The sequence below is a fragment of the Podarcis cretensis genome (genome assembly GCF_951804945.1).
Source record: "Podarcis cretensis genome assembly, chromosome: 8".
Lineage (NCBI taxonomy): Eukaryota > Metazoa > Chordata > Lepidosauria > Squamata > Lacertidae > Podarcis > Podarcis cretensis.
Genome location: NC_137177.1, coordinates 52,844,434 through 52,866,216, shown reverse-complemented (window position 1 = coordinate 52,866,216; position 21,783 = coordinate 52,844,434). Strand labels below are relative to the sequence as shown.

Genomic DNA, 21,783 nt, shown 5'->3' with positions numbered 1-21,783 from the left:
GCTCCATCTTCAACTGCTTTATTTCCAGCTGCCCTCCCTTCCTCCCCTCACTGCTCCAAAGCATCCTGGATCTCTTTCTTAAGGGGTGCAGCTGAGGCCCAGCAAAGTGTCTTGAGTCTTCTGCCTTAGCCTGCTCAGGAAGGGGTGGGGTGGGGGGGTCCAGAGCCCTCATCTAGCCCAATGGAGGTCCCTTCATCTGGGGGCTCCTACTACGGTCTTCTCCCCCCCTACCCAATTTTCCCAACCTAGGTTGTTGTCATCATCTGGCTCCACCCACTTGCCTGCTAGGTGCTCAGAGCCTTGGGTGAGAATGGCCAGTGGGCCTATAGCAAAGGGCCCTCATCCCTATCTATGCCTGGGACTCTGGGACTGGCATTGCCTTCCCTCCCTGCTTTGGGCTGGCTCTTCCCAGGAAATGGTGCTGACTTCCTGGAGCACTTGAGTTTAAGGGTCGCTGAGCCCCTCCTTCCCCACAGTGGGCAGTGGTTATTATCTGCAAGGCTGCCTGGGGAAGTAGGTGGCATAACAGGAAGTGACCCCCATAACTGCAGCAGCAGCTGCTGAGAGGAGGGGGGTTGCTGGCAGTGGGGCTGCGTGGTCTCTGTCCACAGCTGGCAGAGTCCAGCACATACTTGGCTGCTGGAACTGCCTCTCCTCTCCCCTTCCTGCCCCCCATCTTCCCCCTACCCCCACTATTGACCGTACAGCTCTGCCAGGCGCCGGAATCGTGGACCCCATTCGTTGAGATAGTCGTAATCCTGGTCTTCGTCAGCCAAGCTGGAGAGGATGGAGCTGAGCGAGCCGCCGGCCGAGCCTTCGCCCTCGTAGTCGTAGATGAGAGCCGTGTCATACGGGGGCACGCTGGGGTCACTGTCGGCCGCTTCCAGGCCCTGCAGGGGGAGGAGAGGCAGGGGAGCTCAGCAGAGGACTACCAAGACAAACCACATCCTAAGGACCCTCTCCCCTTAACTGAGACTTGGGTAGTGACAAGCGGGATATACAATTTTTAAATGAATAAAATAAGATTTAAAAGTTCTAGTTGCAGCCCCCATGGAGCCAAAAGGGCAAGCCTGCATTAAGGGCTAGCTACTTGCCAGGCCTCCTTTTTCCTAGCCATTACCTCTTGCTCCGCAAGGGTAGGATGCCTACAGCTCTGCAGCAATTGCTGGACTCCCAATTCCCAGCACAGCCAGAGGCCAAGGATGATGGGAGCCAGGAATTCGGCAACATCTACCATTTGCCAGGTTCCCCACTCCTGCTTATTCAGGCCCTGCAGCTTCTTGATAACTTGTGCCAGCACCGAACTGAGAAGGGGGTAGCTCTGTCTGGCCAAAATCAGGGAGGGTTCCCCCCCCCCCCACTTCCAGCTCTGCCCCAATTGGCCTCTGCCATCCTCCCAGCCCCTGATGTGTCTCTTCAGTACCTCATTGATGAAGTCCTCTATGTCGGAAGGACAGGCAGGCAGCCGCCGGGGGTACTGAGGCAGGCCGTAGCTGTAGGGGGCGTCCCTCCGGTGCGGCGGCTTGCTCCGAAGAGATGGTGGGGGGAAGAGGTCGGGGTTGCGCAGCTGGTTGAGGTCGTAGGCATCCTGAAAGGCAGGAAGAGGGACCTTACAACCATGATGTGTGTGTGAGAGAGAGACAAGGCTTCCTGGCCCTGCTGGGGCCTGGCAGATGAAGCAGGGGAGGATTCAAGTTGGGAGACACCCAATCAAAAATGCATACAAAATCCTGTTCTCACCATGGCCAATGGGAAACCTGTAAGGAGGACCCGAGTGTGACCTCACCTCTCCCCGCCCATAATTCTTGGCCACTGGCATTCAGAGCCCTCCTGCCTCCAACAGTGGAGTTTCTACCAGCCGTTGTGGCTAGCAGTCATTGGCAGTCTCATTTTCCATGAATTTGTCTAGTCCTCTTTGAAAGCCAAACCCAGTTGGCGATCACTGCCTCTTGCGGAAGGGAGTTCCATAGTTCTTTAAGTCCATCATAGATTGTTCAGGCTGCCTTCTCTGCCGTGCTCTCCCACCCCACCCCCACATATAATTTGGGGTCTCACCTGGTCCTCTTCTCCGCCTCCTTGTTCGTTGTAGTTGACGATGTTGTCCCTCAAGTCATCCTGAGAGCCCCCCAGGAGACCCTTGTGGAAGGCCTGACGACGGCGGGAATGCTCTAGCGCAGCCACCAGCAAGGCCAGGACTGCAAGCAGAGAGGGAAAGGTTAAAAGCAGCAGGAGCCGTGTGTGTGTGTGTGTGTGTGTGTGTGTGTGTGTTGTAGAGCATCAAAACATGTCCTTTCCCCAGCCTCCTGTAAGTAGGAATGAGCAAATATCTCAATTCTGGTTTCTCTCAGTTTTTCATTTTTGTCCAATCTTAAATTCAATTCTCCATATTAGTTTGCTTTTTTTCTTTTAAAGTCCTCATGGAATTTTTTCAGCAGTTTTGCGAGAATTTCTCCTCATATGCACACCATTATGCATTTTTTCCTAATATGGGGGGGAGGCGGGGTTGCACAACAATTTTCCTTAACATATTACATTTTTGGATGGATGGATAGATTACAGTAGAAAATCTATGCAGTGTGAGAAAAGTAATAATTAGTACTCAAAAGGCCAGTGGAAGCAGAAACGATTCTCCCCATCTTTGGAGGAGCAGCAGGGAGGACTTGATGAAAAGTTCCAGAGCTGGGGCCCAAGTTCCTTCCAAAAAGGCCTTGCTATATGTGGTGGCTGCCCAGGCCTCTGCACAGCATGACACGCAGCTGTTGTTTGGCAGCTCCTACTCATGAGCAAGTAAGAGACGCAAGAAGCCTGCTCTAACATTGTACCTCGGGTCCCACTGGCCAGGCCGGCCCTACCATTAGGTTGAGCTTGAGGGACTGAACCACATTAGACATGCCCCAGCATAATGCCCTTTTAGGAACAGGTCCTGAATCTCATGCCAGAAGGCGTGTTGCACTTACGCAGGAGCAGGATGGTGCAGCTCAGGATGATCATCAAGGCCCCGAAACTCAGGCCTGCCACAGCACCCACCACAGCAGCAACGTGAGCCTGGCAGGAGCCCCACTTGTCACAGGCGCACACAGAGACATTCAGGAGCTGCTCTTGCACCTGTGGCGGTGTCCCTGAGTCACTGATGAGCAGCGGCAGGACGTGGAGCCCTATGTCCACTTCTCCTTCAGTCTGCAGCAGCGCATGGGTGTCTGTAACAGATGGGGGAGTTTCAGGGAGGAGGATGGAGCAAGCAGGCGCCTGCCTGTGTCTATTCTTCTGCACCCCCCTCCCATAATGCTTTCTGTTACCTTTGCAGGAAGACCAATCCAAATGGGTCTGAGGGGTCCCAGGACAAGGTGTCCACTGGCTGGCTTGTTTGGGGGCAGCAGCAATGGCAGAAACAGCCGTGCTGAGGGACAGCCAGTGCCAGGAAGCTGAGCCTAGCTGCCACTTTAATTTCCCACAATACCTTGGAGTGATATTGAAGGAAATTAAAATAGTGGCTGGACTTTGTGGTCCAGCCTTGCTCAGAGAGCCAGGTCAATGTATTTTTTTTAAGGTGGGGTGCTCAGGCCCCTTGGAATTGACTGGGAATGCCAAACGCTGATGCTATCCCTGGTTGAATCTCTTTCCCACCCTCTGCTAAATGTAGGGGTGCTGACTCCCACCAGGTCAAGGTTACCATTGATGTGTCCGAGAGTCCAATTCTGAGCCATGTCAGGGCTGAGGCGGAAGTGGAAGGGCTCAGCATGGGGAGCCAGGTCGTCGTCAGTGGCACTCAGCACCAGGCGTCCGCCCTGGCTGCATAGCTCGCTAGTCACCAGAAGCAGAAGAGGAGCATGGTCGTTGACTTCCAGCACCTCAATGGACAGGGTCCCCGTAGCTGTCAGGGACGGGTTTCCTAAACAAAAAGCAGGAGAATGTAGATGCATTCCTAAGGCATAGCTTTAATCGTGCCTAGGGCCGGCCCTAACAATAAGCAGTGTGAGAAGGCTGCCTTAGGCGGCAGACCGCTGATAGGTGGTTGCAGGCTGTTCTTCCTGAGCCCCTTGGAATTCCCTCTGGTTGGAGGCTACAGCTCTCTGTTGCATGTGGCTTGTCCTAAGGTTACTTGTCCCACAGTCCCTAAACTAGCTTGCTGCCTTCAGATGCGTATGATGCTGCCCTGTTGGCAGCAGATCCAACTACCAGCCCAGTCACCTCCTGTGCATGGAAAGGCACAGGAGACATCTTGGCCACCTCCATCAGCAAAATGTCTTGGCTTTGCCCTGTCACTGACTATTACCTTGGAAAGAATAGAACTTCCATGTGGAGGGGAAATCTATATCTGATTACCAGAGGCTTTGTGGCAAATAAGGGATAGATACATTTCTTGCAAACTCTCCCAAGGGCATCTTCTGGCTACTGGTGGAGCCAGACTTTTTTCTATGATCCAATATACCCTTCTGAGACTCTCTAAAGGCAGCTTCAGATGCAGTATTTTGCAGGGGGTATTCAAGCACCTATCATAACATTTGATTTGTGCACTTAAAGGCCTCTGCTGCCCCAGTGTAACAAAACCTCCATTATAAACAACAACCCTCGGCTCTGCTGCTTGAAAAGCGACGAGGAAATGCATTGAAAAGTGTGGGAACGAATGAGTGACACTAACTGAAAGATGTGTAGATGCTCTGCAAGCGACATGATCAGGTGTCTTGCATCTTCATGCTGGCTGTTTTGCAGTGATTTCCTGCCCCTGTTACAGTGACCTTCTAGCCATGGGCTTGTTCCTGTCCTCTCCCACTCTCTGCCCGACCTTCTCACCATTATCGCTGGCCAGGATCTGCAAGGTGTACCAGCCGCCTGGGAATGTTGAGCGTGGGGGAACCGTCTGTCGTGTCTGCACCAGGCTGGAGTCAGGGTCCACTTGCAGCCAGCTGGCCAGGTCAGAGGCCTGGAAGTACCTGAGGATGCAGGTCAGAGAAAGAGATGCTAATATTGTGTGTGTGTGTGTGTGTGTGTGTGTGTGTGTGTGTGTGTGTGTTCATGAACAGCATTCTCTTTCCTAGAGGCAAAGTCACACTCGCCAGGATGTCACACACATCTGGGAGGCAAATTGGGCTTGTATGGTGGTGGAGGCGCTTTGCAGAGGCTCATACAAAACACTGTCATGACAACTATGCTCTCCCCTGACTGCTGGAGGCTGTATGCCTTTGAATACCAGTCGCTGGGAATCACAATGGGGAAGAATGCTGTTGCACTCAGGTTTTGCTTGTGGGTATCCTATAGACATCTAGTTGGGCACTGTGTGAACAGGATGCTGGACTAAATAGGCGTTTGACCTGATCCAGCAGGACTTTTCTTCTGTTTCTGCAAGTTGGTACGTTTTTCTTCTTGGCCATAAAGGCTAGAGACTTATTTAAAACAAAAAGGGGAACAGGAGCTGCAGTTCTTGCGGCACTTAGTTTTATGCCAGGCACCAAGTCATGCCTTTGGTCTGCAGCTCTGGAAGGGCAGAATCCCACCAAGCCCTGGAAGCCAACCCTGCCAGGGGGTTTTCTGCTCCCTTCCTCCTTAAAATCACCCACCTGCTCCCAATGCAGGCTAACCTGGAGTATCTCCTTGAACGGTAGCCTGAAGCCCTCTGGCCCAGCTCACCTGAGTTGCTGCCCTTGCTGGGTGTCTGGGTCACTGGCACGGTAGAGGGTTATCTCTGTGCCAGGGGGCGCACCTTCATTCACGCTTCCCCTCCAGGGATTCTCCCGGAAGAAGGGGGCTTCATTGGCATCGAGCACATTCACTCGCACTGTGGTCAAGGCCCTGGCAGCCTTTGGGGCAGACAGCTCCAGGGGACTTTGGTTCTGGACAGAGACAAGCAGTTCAAACCGGTCCCGTTCTTCATGGTTGAGGGCCTGACGATAGGGAAAGAGAGTTGGTGAAGCCGTGGTTAGTGGCATGGGACCCTTTTGCTCCCATTGTTGCAAATCCCTCAAACAGGGCCAGCATTCCTGCTTCCCAGCCTTTTCTCTGTCCGCTCTGTTTTGAGCTTCAACCAGCTATTGATAGCTAAAGCAAGAGTTGCAAGAACTCAAATCCACTTTGCGTATTGTGGCTTCTGGCCCCAGAATCATGCTCCCTTCATCCAGGAGGACTGGCGACTGGTTGTGGCTACCCTGTGCTGATGCACCTGCCCTTAGCGCATGGTGAGAGGTACTCTTGTTATCATTATCTTGCTTGTTTAAAGTTTGGGATTGTGTGTCTTTATTTAAACTCTACAAAGACAGCTAGCCTGTAAATCCCTCTCCCTTCAAAGTCCATACCCCAGGCCTCATATTTAGGTAATGGGGGAGGCTATGGCTACTCCATGGTGAGCGGAACGCCCTCTGTGCATGCTCATTAGCACCCAGTGCTTTGGCCATTGTTCCCAGGTTGAACCCGGTGCTCTAAACAGGCTCCAGGGATGGGTCCAGCTGAATGCCATTCCTTACCTTCACCAGGGAGATGACGCCATCGTTGGTGAGGGGGTCGGTGTGGATGGCAAAAGCCCCGTTGGGGTCCCCCTCCAGAATGGTGAACTTAGCCAACCAGTTGGGAGAACCAGGGAGGTCCTTGTCTTGGACCAGCACTCGCCCAATGACCACGCCTTGCTTGTTCTCAGGGGCCTCCATGGAGAACTGCAAGAGAAGGGGGGCGGGGAGTTATTCAGTACTTTGGCCTGGCTAGATCTGCCAGTGCACACTTTGCAGGGCACAGTCTTCCCCTTCTTTCTGGCTTTTGAGGGAGAACTGGAGAAGGGGCAGAACTGTGTGTGACATCTTGAACTCTTTGTGGGGGAAGCGTTGGGAATAAACAAGAATGATAAATAGCAATTAGATGCTGCCAAGGGGCTTGGCAGGAGCAGCCTGTGCGCTATGGCCCACACTTGATGCGTTTTGTGGGCTGCACCGAGGGCTTTCTGGCAGGTCCCTCACTACGAGAAGCCAAGTTACAGGGAACCAGGCAGAGGGCCTTCTTGGTAGTGGCACCCGCCCTGTAGAATGCCCTCCCACCAGATGTCAAAGAGAAAAATAACTACCAAACTTTTAGAAGACATCTGAAGGCTGCCCTGTTTAGGGAAGCTTTTAATGTTTAATAGGTTATTGTATTTTAGTGTTCTGTTGGAAGACTCCCAGAGTGGCTGGGGAAACCCAGCCAGATGGGCAGGGTATAAAAAATAAAGAATAATAAATATAATTATTAGTATCGGCATGGATCACCTCCTGCTTCACAATTGGAGTAGGTTTTGTTGCTGTTGTTATTATGCAGGAGATATTGGAGAGGCCAAACAAAGCCCTGCTCCACTGTACTCTCAAGCCCCTAACTCCATTCAAATGGAGCAGAAGGAACTTCCAGCCACACCAGCTGGATAAAAAACCCAGCCAGGGTCCTTTATAGTCTCCTCTCCCGCCGGTTCTGCCTCCTCAGTGGGTGGGGGGTGGGCTCCCCACCTCTTTCTCCGTGAACTCGGGGGGGTTATCATTTATGTCATCCACGTAGATAACGGCTGTGGCGGTGGTGGCCAGACCCTCTCCGGACATATCTGCCACTTGGAGTGTCAAGTTGTAAATGCCGACGACCTGCGTGGAGAGGAGCAGAGGTAGGTGACGGTGTGGGGAAGAGGGTATGAGCCAGAGAGGGAAGCATACCATTCACACGGTTCTAGGATCTGCCTATTCGTCCCTGGGTTCCATACCTACAATACCTTTTGGAAAGTTGTTTGCAGTTCTCTAAACGTTTGGACACCCCTTAAGATGCTGTAACCAAATTGCATGGCGGTTCCTGAGCTTGAGTAGCAGATTTTAAAAAAATCTATATTTGGATACATCTGGGCATCATTCTGAATCAAGATGGTGGAGCGAAACTTTAAAAATTCCACCGATTGAAACCCCGATTTCAAAACTGCACTGATTTTTGCTGTTGTTTCTTAGAATTATTCAGCAATGCTGGGTGTGAGGCTACTAGTGTCAGATAAGTTTAAAAACCTGGTTTTCTGTCCCACTTTTCTTTTCAAAAGATGGTAGGTCAAAGCTTATCTATACTGTACTGGATTTCTGCAAATAAAATAAAGTAAAATTTTGGTGTATTTTTAGAATACTGCAAATCATTTCCTGACATTTCGCTCTTTCAAGTATAGTTTTGAGATGTAGTGTGTGTGTGTGTGTGTGTGTGTGTGTGTGTGTGTGTGTGTGTCACTATTAAAAATAATTCAGGGCAATAATGTTACAGCATTAATGTGCTGCATTCAAAATGATGGCCCCCGTTTTTTCAAAAACATCTCAGCCCAATAGCTTTCAAAATTGGGAATGTCGTAACAAAATAGACCCTAAGGATTCAAATGATCAAAGTTTGTGTGCAGATTCAAATAAGAAATAATGTTTCATCCCAGATTTCCACTGGTTTCATTCTTTGGTGCAGCATACAGTCGACTCTGCTCTTTGGCGCCTACTGACTGGTCACCCACGACTGCATTCCACCCTCAAGCTCTGAGACAAACATTGACAGGCTTGTACCTCCCGGTCAAACCCAGCTCGGGCTGTTTGAATTTTCCCTGATAGCTCGTCAATGGTGAAGACGTCTCTCATCTCTGGTCCCAGGATGGAATATCTCAATGCGGCGTTGTCTGTCTCAGGGTCGTCTGCGTCTGTGGCTTCTACCGTCATCACGTAGGTACCTGAGAAGGAACAGAGATGCCTTATTCCACCAGGACAATCTATTTTCCCATCTAGCCCATCTAAAACTCTTGAAGGTTTTTTATATATATATAAATATTTTTATTGGTTTTAATTATAACAAACAGCATATACAGCAAACATTTAAAAAGTTTATACCAAAAATACAATATCGAAATGTGGGATTTCTCCAATCCCTTAACTTCCCTCTACCCTCTCCGTGGTTCCATTATATGTATTGTTAATTCATGCATGTCCAAATAATATTTTCTATCTGTACATATCTAGTTCGATCTGTTATCATAATACTGCAAATGTTTTTTAGAATCCTGCTGATGTATCAACTTGTATATAATGCTTTGACATATAAGCAATAAAAATTTCCCATTCATTTTAAAATTTGTTATTGTCTTGATTTCTGAGTCTTCCTGTTAATTTAGCCATCTCAGCATATTCCATTAACTTAATTTGCCAATCTTTTTCCGTGGGAGTTTTTTCCTCTTTCCAGTTTTGGGCTATCAATATTCATGCAGCCGTTGTCGCCTACAAACTCTCGAAGGTCTAAGGCAGGGGAAGGTCATTCCTATCAGCTGCTACCTGTTTCTCACAGTTCCCCACCCTCAGCTTCCAGTTCAACCCACCTTGATGGGCTTGGAGACAGAGAATTGGCCCATCCGTATTAAACAAGAACCATGCGAGGGTCTGGCACACCCACCTGGGGGAGCTTCTTCCACCACGTGCCCAGCAAACACAGCCTGCCGGAAGAGGGGCCGGTTGTCATTCTGGTCCATGACCAGAATCTCCAGGTCTGTGGGATCCTCCAGTGGAACTCCACTCAGGTCTAGTGCAAAGGCCCTGAGCTGGGCATGGGCAAAGCAAGAGGCGTCAAGTTATTATCAGGTGATCATCAAGATAAGCCGAGTTCTGTCTTATAAGATCCACACATAACCAGGGAGACTGGTTCCACAATAAGTATCTTTGATCAAAAGCACTGTTTTTGTGCAACATTCACAAATGCATGCATGATGACCCCAAATTAGGAACTGGGGATGTACATCCCATATTAAGCTTTGGGCTGCCCAAAATGATGTCCCACAGCTCCAGAAGAATGTCCTCTATGAAATGACATTGCTATTGAGCCCAGCCTAATGCTTTGTTTGGGTGAAGGATGCCATCAGGCATGGCACCCCCAGTAGGTAGAAAATAATTTTTGAGAATCTCGAAGGTGACCATTTCCTGAGAGAGATAATATGGGGCAGCCTGAAGTTTATTTTGGAGCTCTGAGAACTTTAGTTCCTTTTTCAGTTTTCTGACTGAGCAGGGTTTCAAACTTTTGGCCAAATAAGGAACTGGCAACCAGCCACCAACTTCACCACTGTCTCTGACTACTCAGTTGGTCTACCAGTTGAATTGCAGCACAGGCTTGTTCCTCACTTCCTGCCCCCCACTTTGGAACAAGGCACTCACTTGTCTGTCTCCACTCACAGTCTGTGTCCTGCCCTCCTTGCTGACTGGGGTGTGAATTGCCTTCTGCTTGGGAGGTGAGAGAGAACTGCTTGGTGGCCAAACTTATCTGCCCTTTGGCTTATCTATTCTTGGGTCAGATTTTACATTTAGCTGTGATTCCTGCATTGCAGGGGTTGGACTTGTTGACCCTTGGGGTCTCTTCCAACTCTACAGTTCTATGATTCTTACATCCTTAAAATATTCTGGGTCTGGAAACTCTCATCAGCTCCAGCCAGCTTGGCCTATAGCTAGGCATGATGGTAACCCAACATCTCGGACATCTCAGGTTTGGCGGAGTCTACTCAAGGAAATACATTTTGCACATGCTCAGAAGCACCTTATCATCATCACTACCACCATTTGCATGTGTTCCGGAGCTCAGCCCTGACATTTAAAACACCCTCCGGAGCTGCAATGAACCGTGAAGCAAGTTGGGCTTTCCTTACCCGAAAGCGTTCATTCTTTTCCCGGTCCAGCACAGTATTGAGGTAGACTTTCCCATTGCGTTTATCGATGGAGAACACACCCTTGGGATCTTCATCCACTCCTGGACCCTTGATGCTGTAGATCACACCTCCAGGCTGCTGCTTGTCTGATTTAATCTACAGAAGGGAGATTAACCCTGTGTGCTGGGAGAGGGCCGGCACCTCCCCTGCTCCTGCCCACAGGTGCTGCCCTTCCCCCTCTCTGTACCCAGATGTGACTTAAATCCCAACCAGGCTCAGGGACATAGAAGGCTGCCTGATTCCATCTAGCAGGATATTATCTCTACACTAACTGGCAGTGGCTCTCCAGGGGGATTCAGGCAGGGAGTCTTTCTAAGTCCTGCTTGGAGATGCCGCTGGGGGTTGAACCTGGGAGGACTTTCTGCACGCAAAGCAGATGCTCTTCCACTGAGTCAGGATCCTTTTTCGATGCATGGCGCAATGAAAGGCTTGATGCACGGTGCAACGTCCTTGGAAGGCAAGGGCCAGGGTTCCTGTGAATGCATGTGCTGTTGTGCAAGGAGGGGCTGCCACGTGGGTGCCTGCAAGCCGCAGGTGTGGGGGAGCCTGCTGTGGCAAATGGAGCTGTGCCTTCACCATAACAAAGGCCACACACACATATTCAGTGCTTACGGTCAACATTCATGGTGTAATGAACCGGTGTGGCTGTAGGTGAAGAAGAGAAGAAGAGTTTGGATTTGATATCCCGCTTTATCACTACCCTAAGGAGTCTCAAAGCGGCTAACATTCTCCTTTCCCTTCCTCCCCCACAACAAACACCCTGTGAGGTGAGTGAGGCTGAGAGACTTCAGAGGAGTGTGACTGGCCCATGGTCACCCAGCAGCTGCATGTGGAGGAGCGGGGAATCTAACCCAGTTCACCAGATTATGAGACTACCGCTCTTAACCATTACACCACACTGGCACTGCATGTATTGAAGGATGTGTGCCATTTCCAGACTGTATTTTTAACCTGCCTTCAGAGGCAGAGTGGGAGGGAGAGGAGCAGCCACAACCTGGTTGATTGTGATGGGGCTGTAAGGAAGGGTGCACTGGATCTAGCAATGAGCACAATGAGCAAGTGGGTGTGTTTCTGCAGGGTGCTGTGCTATTGGCACATAGCAACACTCAGCATCTCAATGAAGTTCACTCAGGGCTGGCTCAGTCCAGCCATTTCCTTCCAAGGCACAATCCTGGGTCTGAAGCAGACCTTGGTGGGATGCAAGCAGAGAGCAGGAGCAGCCATGGAAACATCACACCAGGGGGGAAGAGAAGGGCACTTCTTTGCTTCCCAAGCCTTCTCCTGAACCAACACTGTCCACCACTGTTGAATACCAAACTGCCCATTCTCCTCCTTACCTGCACCAAAACATGGGGGAGCCGCTTATGGTTCTCTGACACACTGATGGGAGGGATCACCCAAGCCCTCTTCACCCTTCCTGTCCCATCCTTCTGCTGCTTTAGATGCAGTACTGGGGGGCTGCTATGGACCTCCTCTTCAGAGCAACAGACATCCTGCCAGGAAAAAAAAAAGGTGTTATATCAGTCTCTGACATATTGAAGACTTCAGAGGCCTATTATTGTGTCTGCTACGCCTCCCCCCCCCCCCCCCCCATTTTTTATGCCTTCTGTTCTGACTTTAATTTCATGGTGGCTCTGTGTTCTGCACAAGCTGCTTTGGCTCATCATGCTTTCAGCTGAAAAAGCAGGCTATAAGTATTGTAAAATGAAGATCTGGCAGAAATAAAACTCCTTTGTCCTCCAGGGGCCACAGTCCCTGCCTGGCCAGCTCCCTTACTCCCTGCCGCTACAAAATTCCAGCATCTGATTCAATTAGTTTGAGAACTTGGGTGTACAATCAGTCCTTGAGTAGATTAAAAGTTAAAGAAATTCATGGAACATAAGGCTATTTATCAATGTCTCCTAGTCACTGTTCTCCCTCCATGTTGGAGGCAGCATGTCTCTGAATACCAGTTGCTGGAACTCCAAGCAAGGAAAATGCTGTTGCACTCAGGTGCTGCTTAGGGGCTTCTTCCAAGAGACACTGAGGGCTCATCCACACTTCTGCTGGTCCCGTGCCTAGAAAGCATGGGCTGGAGTGGTCTCCCACTTGACCTGCACTTTCTAGGCATGGGTTGGAGTGGTTTTCTCCTTGCCCCACTCCTTTCCCAGAGAAAATGTGCTCTTTAGTGCTAACTCGGAGCAAACGTCAATCCAGAGAAAACCTGAATTGCCGTTTGCTCTGATTGAGTGCCAAATAACAGTTTTCTCCGGGGGAAAGAGCAGGACGAGAGGAAGTGTGGATGAGCCCTTATAGCTGGCGACCGTGAGAACAGGATAAGGACATAAAAAGAGCCTCCTGGATCAGGCCAAAGGCCCATCTGGTGCAGCATCCAGTTCTCACAGTGGCCAATCAGATCCCTGTGGGAAGACTGCAAGCAGGACATGAGCGCTACAGCTCTGTCCCTATCCTGAACTTTCCAGCAACTAGCATTGAGAAGCACCCCGCCTCCAACAGGGGATGAGGCTGGACTAGATGTGCCTGATTCAGCTTCAGGGCTCCTATGTTCTGTTCTTATCTTGCAGCAGCCAATGGCTGAAAGCATCTAGCTGTGGGATGTAGTGATTGCTAAGAGCCAGGTGTGGGCTGTGCATTCCTCTCTGGTAACCCAAGAACCCTTTGTGGTAGGGAGCAGCTGCATGTTTGCCATCTTTGGGGGAAGGGCCCTACAGTCCTGAAGGAAATGGTGAGGAAGGGTCTTACACAGCCCAGGAGCTGCTAGAGCACAACAGAGGAGGCAGGTTGATTCCAGGGAGTCAGCACAGCAATGTTCTGATTGACAGGTAAGCATGTAACAAGGCGGATTCCCAGTTTTTTGTACACTGTACAGAGACGGACGGCTGTCAATGAGTGGTCCCAGTGATATGGACAGTGGCTGGGGCCCTTGATGGAGTTTGTTTAAGGCAGAGTCCCTAAACTGTGGTCTGTGGACCACCACTGGCCCACAAACATCATGTTGGTCCTTGCTGTGTGCATGGATTTGTGGTTGAAGGTGAAAGACATTCTGTTGCATTAAATACTCATTGCTTTTTAATTGGATTATTCTTACATTGCATTTTATTATATTGAAAATTGAATTCTACGGAATCCAAGGTGTAATACAGTAAAATATACCATATAAAAAAATAGAAGCAGCAATACAAAACTAAATTTAAAAATACAGCATCTAGTACAGCACATTACAAAGGCTACAATGAGCAGAAAAATCAAGACCATCAGCAATTTCCAGGTGGTCTACGGGCAAAAATGTTCTGGTGAACCACTGGTTTAAGGCATTTGTATGTCACCTAATCACCAAGGTTTTTTAAGCAGAATACATTAAAATTATTTTTTGTGATTTGCTCAACCCCCTATTAGGAGGATGAATACTAGGTTGCTCTCCCATCAAAAGTAGCCCAGGCTCTTATCCCAAGCCCTGGTTGCGTATTTGGGCTTCCCAGAAGCATTTGGTCAGCCACTGCAAGAACAGGGTGATGGACTAAATGGGCCCCTTCTGGCCTGAACCAGCAGGGCCCTTATTATGTTCTCCTCCAGGCCAGAGAGGGCTCATCTAGTCCAGCACATGGCTAGTAGCCACTGATATCCCTCTCCTCCATGAATTTGCCCAATCTTCTTTTAAAGCCATCCAAGTCGGTGGCCATCACTACCTTCCTGCAGGAATGAGTTCCATAGTTTAACTATGTGCTGCATGAAGGAGCACTTTCACTTGTCCTCTGACTCTTCCAGCATTCAGCTCCGCTGGGTGTTCACAAGTTTCTAGTGTCGTAAGAGAGGGAGAAAAAGCTTTTATCTGCTGCCTGTCTCCATGCCATCATGGTGTGGATAGTAGCAGAACCTGTTGGCTATAAAAAGCAAGGGGACTGTGGGGGCTGGCTGAGAATGTGCTGCTGCTCCCTGCTCCCTCCACATCTCCCCTCCCTGAAGCAGCTGCATGGAGACAGCTGGACTTCTTACAGAGGAAGCTGCCTTAGACCGACTCAGGCCCATCAGTTCTCCTAGCTTAGTATGGCTTGCACTGACTGGCAGTGGCTCTCTAGAGGTTCAGGCAGGGGTCTCTCCCAGCCCTACCTGGAGACAGAAGACGGGACATTCTGCATGCAGAGCAGATGTTCTAGCACTGATCTGCTTTGGCCTTCCTCATGAGCCAGCCAAGATCCCAGCCCAGATTTTGGCACAGTGCAGACTACGCTACTGAGCTTCTGACTCAAGGGAGGTGATGGCTGCTTCCTGCCTCTCATTCCTTCCCTGTGAGATCTATTTTTGTTTCTATTTTGAACGGCCGGACCCTCCTTCAGCTCCTTTCCCACGTTATTCCCATCTTGCTTTGGCAGACTTCCCTGGCACCCAGCTTCTAAGGAAAGACCCGCTTGCCCTACTGCTGCGGCTGGGAGCCTTGCAGAGAAGAGACTGAGTTCAGCTTCTGCACCGCCTTCACACAAGCCCCATCCCGTCAGCTGCTCCAGGGGTCGGGCAAAGACAAAGCTGCAGCACAAACTTTGGCAAAATCTCTCCAGAGACCGGTCTTCCTGACGGTCATTTCTTCATCCCACACTGCGAAAGTCTGATTCTTTTTTTTTTCTTTTCCCAAATGAGTTTTATTGGTTTATCATTATATATACATATAAACAAATACAAAATATAATACATAAATTACATGTGTCATATCCAGTCCATGAATCATACATATATTACATAGTTGTTTTAAGCTCCACCAAGCCTTAGCAAAGTCCGATTCTTTATTAAGGAGTGGATTCGTTTCAGTAGGGAGACAAGAGCATTTTTTATACACAAACCTAAAGCTCCAATATGTGCCTGAACCGCCCCCCCCCGCCACAAAATGGTGACAGTATGGAGGCGCCCCTGGTCTCCTGGGCCACAGGCCTACACTCTAACAGCAACACCACACTGGCCAGGAGAGATGCTTTCGTAACTGAATTTAACTTCACATTCCCATGCAGCATTTCTGCCGGTCGTGACCCCCCCCCAATCCCTTCTCTCCTGCTCCCGACTTGCCCTGAAACCTAACCCAGCTCCCAGCCCTGGATTCCATAGCAGCAGGTGGCCAAGGGGGGATGCACACACGCATGCGAACCTCCTGGAGCTGAACAAAGAACGCCACCCCCCCCTCCTCCGCTGTAAGGGATCCTTTCACTCTGCCCTGCTCACGCAAGCTGTGAGGGGCCCCTTCGGTGGAAAGGCTTAGGATTTGGGTCAGGGCCTTACAGATCTGCAACTGCATGGAAGGACATCTTCTACTTGGAACAGGGTGCAGTATAAAGTTGGGGGGTGCAGGACAAGTGTATATGCACAGCAGTGTATACAGTGGTAACCTCGGGTTACATATGCTTCAGGTTACAGACTCCGCTAACCCAGAAATAGTACCTTGGGTTAAGAACTTTGCTTCAGGATGAGAACAGAAATCGTGCTCCGGTGGCGCAGCAACAGCGGGAGGCCCCATTAGCTAAAGTGGTGCTTCAGGTTAAGAACAGTTTCAGGTTAAGAACGGACCTCCAGAACGAATTAAGTACTTAACCCGAGGAACCACTGTAGTGCCCACCTTCCAACTTGTTGAAGGGGGTGTACATAGAATCATAGACTTGGAAGAGACCTTGAGGATTATGTAGTCCAACCCCTGGAAATGCAGGAATATGCAGCTGTCCCATATGGGGATCGAACTTCCAGCCTTGGCATTATCAGCACCATGCTCTAGTCTAACCAACTGAGCTATCCAGGCTGATGTGCTCTCTCTCTCTCTCTCTCTCTCTCTCTCTGTCTCCTTCCCAAGCAAGAAGCTGACTTCAAAAAACAGAGCATGGGGGGGCTCATCTCTCTGCAAGCAGACAAGAACCCAGAAATTCAGCATAGAAGGGAGGTTTGTGGAAGCACCCAGCAGTCAAGCAGAGGAGAGGGATGGTGGGTCACACCTCAGGATTTGTATGGGACTTTCCTTCCCTGCCCCGCCACTTCCCTCCCTGGCCATCATTCCAAGAAGAGCTCTGCTGCAGGGTGTCACTAATGCAAGCCACATGGAATTCCAGCTTCTTTGCTCTCGGTCACTGGGGTGGGTTGCATTTTTATGCTCCCAGCTGCCGGCATGGACATTTCACGCTTGTTGTTGACTCAGGGGGCAGCTGGCAGAAAGGGGGAGGGATGCCTCCTTCACTGCTGCAGAGCTGCAGGATATCCAGGAGCTGGCTCTCCAAAGTTTGAATGGCTTTGCTCTCCTCCACATCTACACCAGCCTGCCCCCATGAAGAACCCTAGAACTTCTCTTCCTTTTATCTCTGAAGCTTCATAGCCTTTAATGTTCATTGAAAGAAAGTTTCCCATTCCAAATAGGTGGTTGTTGAAGGGAGTAGGGGTCCTGTGCCCTCCCAGGAGTCAAGAGTCTCTGCGTCTTCCTATGCAAAGCAACTGATCCCATCCAGCTCTTTGGAGGGGGAGGTCCAAGGGCCAAAGTGCCATAAGGGAAAAGCGGCTTCCAAGGTGCAAGGGGGTGGGATGGAGAGGACATTCCAGTTGCACAAGCCCTCCGTGAGGAAAGCAAAGGCTTGGGAATCTGTAGGGCGGCCTGATGCAAAGGAAGAGGAGAAGGGCTTTCCTTTGCAGGAGTCAGAAAAGCTGCAGCAGCTGAAAGACGTGCCTATGAGACTCATTGCTGGTGGGCTGGGGGCATCCTTCTTTACATGTCTTCTCGCCCTATCAATTGAGGATTGTGAAATGAGAGTGTGGACAGGATCCCTCTCTCTGTGCGACTAAAATGAAGGCAGGCTCCTTTGGGGACCTGGAGACCTTTCTCTCGCAGGGCACAACAGCCCACATTTGCAGAAGGCCTGTCTCTCCCTGAAAACACATTATAGTTTTCTAAGCAGTCTGTTGGGACTTCCTCATGAATCCACCCTGTAAACTGTATTTCCCCCCAGGCATTGAAAAGTTCTGTTGGAGAGAGTTCTAAAGCCCCCTTATAAAGCGTATTTTTTTCTTCAGTTATGACGGAATAGAGCGGAAAGATCCCAGGACATTTACGTGAAGGTTGGAAGTTAAAGGAACAAGCCAACATCTCCATCTGAAGAGGCAGGGGCATTTCCCGAGAGTGGTGAACTGCCACAGGGTTACCAACTTGCACTCCAAACAGAGTCACCACAACCCTTTCGACATAGGTGCTCTCCCTCTGGCAGAAATCAGAAAATGGCCTGTAATGGCAGAACTTCATTACTTCTCCCCCGACCCAAGTCAGAGGTTTCCAGGCTAAGTATTCTCCAGGGACTTGGAGTTTCCTTTCTGAAGTGGGGTGAGACTTGTTCAACTTAACTCCCAACAACTCCCCCTCCTTCAGAACACAGGTGTTGGACTTACAGTGGATTTGCTGTGGATTCAGTGCCACAACTTGGTAATTTCACACCCTGGACTTAAAGGGTCTTATGGGGAACACTTTAGAGGGCCAGGTGTAATTATGTCAGTTGTGGAGCACACCACGAGCATTCCTGTTCTCCCCCCCCCCATCCCATTTGGTGCTGTCCTCCTCCTCCAATCCACAGTTTGCCAACCCAGATTGAAAGAAAAGAAGCTACAAGTGCAGTTTTGCATTTGGAACACATGTAAATGGCAGCACCGCTGTGACTATGGGAATAAAATGAAATTTGCTCTTGCTGCCCTGATGCCAAATGAATTTACTGGGGTGGGGGATGTTATAGAAAAGGGGAAAATATATTTTCAAAGTAAAAATAATAACATAAGCATCTGCATTGCAGGGGGTTGGACTAGATGACCCTTGAGGTCCTATGTCTCTACAATTCTATGATTCTGTGAATTGTGTACATGCCTGCCCAGCACCCCCCCCCCCCGACTATGAAAATGTGGCTTGTTGTTTTTTCTAAGTTCAAGAAGCTTTAAAAAAGAAAGAAAGAGGGACGGTGTGGGGTCTGGCGTGCCAATGCCGGTCTCAGTTTTCAGAACTTTCTAAGAAGGGACAGAATGATGTGTAAGAATTTAATGTTTAATTAGGAGATTTGTTTCATTAGGTGAAAGAATTTTGATCTGGAAACTCCTACAAACTTTCTTATTATTATCTGGTCCACCAAGTGCATTCACCTGAGTTCCACCTTGGTGCAGTTGGAGACACTTGTTGGGTTATGGTTTAAGTAAAGCTTTATTAGAGAAACACACACACACACACACACACACACACACACACACACAGAGTTTTGCACAAGCATTCAAAGAGAAAATTAAATCAGAGCTTGGAAAATTCATTTCAAAAAGGAACAAGTTCTCACTCACGTTCAACATGCCCCAAAAGGAACAAATTCCAGTTCTCGTTTGTCCCTATACAAAACCAACTAGTTTGGTTCACATTCAGTTCAGCTGAATTCAAGTTTATCCAAATGATCCTCAGCAATTTTTCTTTCCCAGCACTCAAACTGTTACAAGCTGCCTGTTACAAAACACACTTAAGAAGACTAAGAAAACATCCAAGAGCACACACAGTGACATGTGAATGGTTTAATTTACTTTTCCAAACAATGATCATCTTGAAGCTTAAAGACCCAAAGAGGAGGGAAAAAAACCACACAGAGTTGAACTAGAGAAATTGTCTCAATGTCTACCCCCATAATGAACAATATCTGCTCGGTTCACCTGGCAATTAAGGGAGCCGCTTTGAATTGTGCTCCAGACATTTCTGAACTAATTCAGTGAACTTCGTTAAGCCAAACCAGCTCATTCCAAGCACGGAACAAAATACAATCGCACAGGTGTATACAAAAGCACAGATTAATCTCTTAAATTCCCAAGGCAGTAGAGATCACAGGTAGAAAAAACGACCTGTCATCCAGGATCCCATACAACACATACAAAAGACTGGATTCCTATATTATAAGGAGCAGACTGCTGGGTAAGATGTGTTTTTTTGGGAGTGGGCTATTGGGTTGTTGTTTTTATTTTTATTATGCATTGTGTGGTTTTTATTCTCTGAGCCACCATGAGACCCCCGGGTATAGGGTGGTATATAAATTCAATAAATAATAATCATTATCTGTAGGAAGCCCTCACCGTCAGAGCTCAATGACTGATTGGCTAGATAAGTGGGGAGACGATGCTTCAGATATCCTGGTCTCTAGCTGTATATACACCCAAACCAACACCTTGAATGTAGCTCAGCAGCTAGCTGGAAGCTTGGACGTGTATATTCCACCACATGCTCTGTCTACTGTCCTTGGCACAGCATAAGCCTTGTCTAGGACAGAGAGGCTGGCAAAATTCCTCCTAGCTGCAAATCAGTCAATCAAATGGACACTGGTGGCGAGGGAAACCCCCTGATTGGTTCTCCAGGTGGAAATGCCTTTGGGATGGGACTCAACTGCATGCAGGACCCTCCACCTAACTGAAGTCCCTGATGCCCTGGAGTGCAGAGAAGGATCTTCACCGCCCCATTGCTCTCTGCTCCAGGCTGACACACCTGCGCTCTCCGGTGCTTACCTGAGCCCACAACATGGCCAGCAGGAAGGAGATGAGCCAGAAAGGGGTGGCCATAATGGCTTGCTAGTGGTTGTGCCTCAGGCAGAGCGCAGAGCCGAACAGCCTCCGTCCCCTTCCTTCTCTCTCTCACACAGAGGGAGCGCCTCTGCTATGAGCAGAGCTAAAATAACCGAGACCAGGCTCTGACAGACAGCACATGTGCTGGGGCCTGGGAGAGGAACGCCGGATGGTGGCGGGGAGGGGGGGGGGAGAGATGGCCTGGGAGCTGCATGGCCTGCATATCTCCCCTGCCCACACACACCCTGAGAAAGGAGTGTGTGTAGTGTGTGTGTGTGTGTGTGTAGAATTGACACTTGCTATCCCACCCACCCCTCGCTAGAAGTTTGTAGAATTAACTTTTTGAAAGAAATATTAAATCCCAGATACTAAAGCTAAGTCACAGCGAGGATCAAGAATGGCCTGAAAAGAGGATGTGTCCTCTCTTTGGCCCTTTCCTCCACAGTGGGTCAAACTGTGGACTGGTTGCATGGCAAGAGAAAAAGAATAACTATAAGGAACCATGGAGAGTTGATGCCTACTAGGAGTGGGCCCCTAGAAATTCCATCCCTTCCTCTCCTTCTTTAAAAAAGTAATAGCTTTGGGCCCCTCCAGATGCCCCATTTAAGAAGTACCTGATCTGATTTGCTCGGACAAAACCTACACAGAGGTTAGGCTCTGTCCAGCCTTTATCCAGGATTTGTTCTGATATGTTTGCAGGGAAGTTACACAACAAGAAGCATTCATCCTGATTTGCTTGCAATATGTTTACAAAGCTTCCTGCTCGTCACCCATTCATCTCACGCATTTCAATGCCTTTCCCCATCGCTTTCCAAACCACAAAAGTCTATTTTTGTTTTTAAGTGGATTTGTTGTGCTAAGCTGACAGAGCACCTGACTCCTCTTTAATTATACAAATTCCCAGCATGTGATCAAATCAACCTTGCAAAACAGCGAGAGTCCGGAGGCATCCTTTGCAGTGAGACCTCACCCAGGCAGCATCACTCAGAGACCTAAGGTAGATCTGCATCTACTGTATTCCTTTTATGCAGATTCTGTACCAGGGGCATACGCTCTGGGTTTTTTAAGCACTAAGAAGTGCCCTAATGCAGAAGTTATTTGTAGCCCACCTTTCCTCCAAGGAACTCGGAGCAGCATTCAGAGTTCCTAGGCTGTTTCCCACTCAGGTGCTCCCAAGCCCAAGTTTAGCTCCCAAATTTGGTTTCAGAGGAGCTATTTCCCTGGACTACTTGGGTGGAATAACAAGGCCTGACAAGCACTGCCAAATGGTCAGGATTGGGTGGTCAGGAGGTTGGCCACTGGCTGGAAAAAACTCAGACGGAGCTGTTTTCCCCTGTTAGTTTGTCCTATGTAATTTACTTATATTTTATTGATTTATATATGTAATTTACTTATATTTTATTGATTTATATACCGTATTTGGAAAGCTATGTATTTTTCTTTTTTAAAAAGGTATTTGAGAATATAAGAGAAAGAAGAATAAATTATTATTGATAAAAATAAAAAATAAAAGTATGTAGGAT

At 49.0% G+C, this 21,783-nt stretch overlaps 1 protein-coding gene across 2 annotated transcripts; it reads right to left on the bottom strand.

Moving 5' to 3' along the window:
- Positions 1-2: 2 nt before the first annotated feature.
- On the bottom strand, positions 3-20,359 carry CDH15 (cadherin 15). Of its 2 annotated transcripts, none has more exons than XM_079988784.1 (14): positions 20,204-20,359; positions 12,025-12,180; positions 10,628-10,783; positions 9,391-9,535; positions 8,517-8,677; positions 7,455-7,583; positions 6,456-6,641; positions 5,626-5,879; positions 4,792-4,931; positions 3,671-3,889; positions 2,958-3,197; positions 2,056-2,195; positions 1,424-1,588; positions 3-890 (listed from the first exon to the last, which is right to left on the bottom strand). In XM_079988784.1, exons 1-14 carry the CDS (start codon positions 20,255-20,257, stop codon positions 693-695), a joined length of 2,343 nt encoding a protein of 780 aa, XP_079844910.1. In that variant the 5' UTR covers positions 20,258-20,359; the 3' UTR covers positions 3-692. The 2 variants fall into 2 exon arrangements, with proteins under 2 accessions (XP_079844910.1, XP_079844911.1); XM_079988785.1 differs by lacking the exon at positions 20,204-20,359 and adding an exon at positions 19,007-19,149.
- Between the last annotated feature and the right edge of the window lie 1,424 nt (positions 20,360-21,783).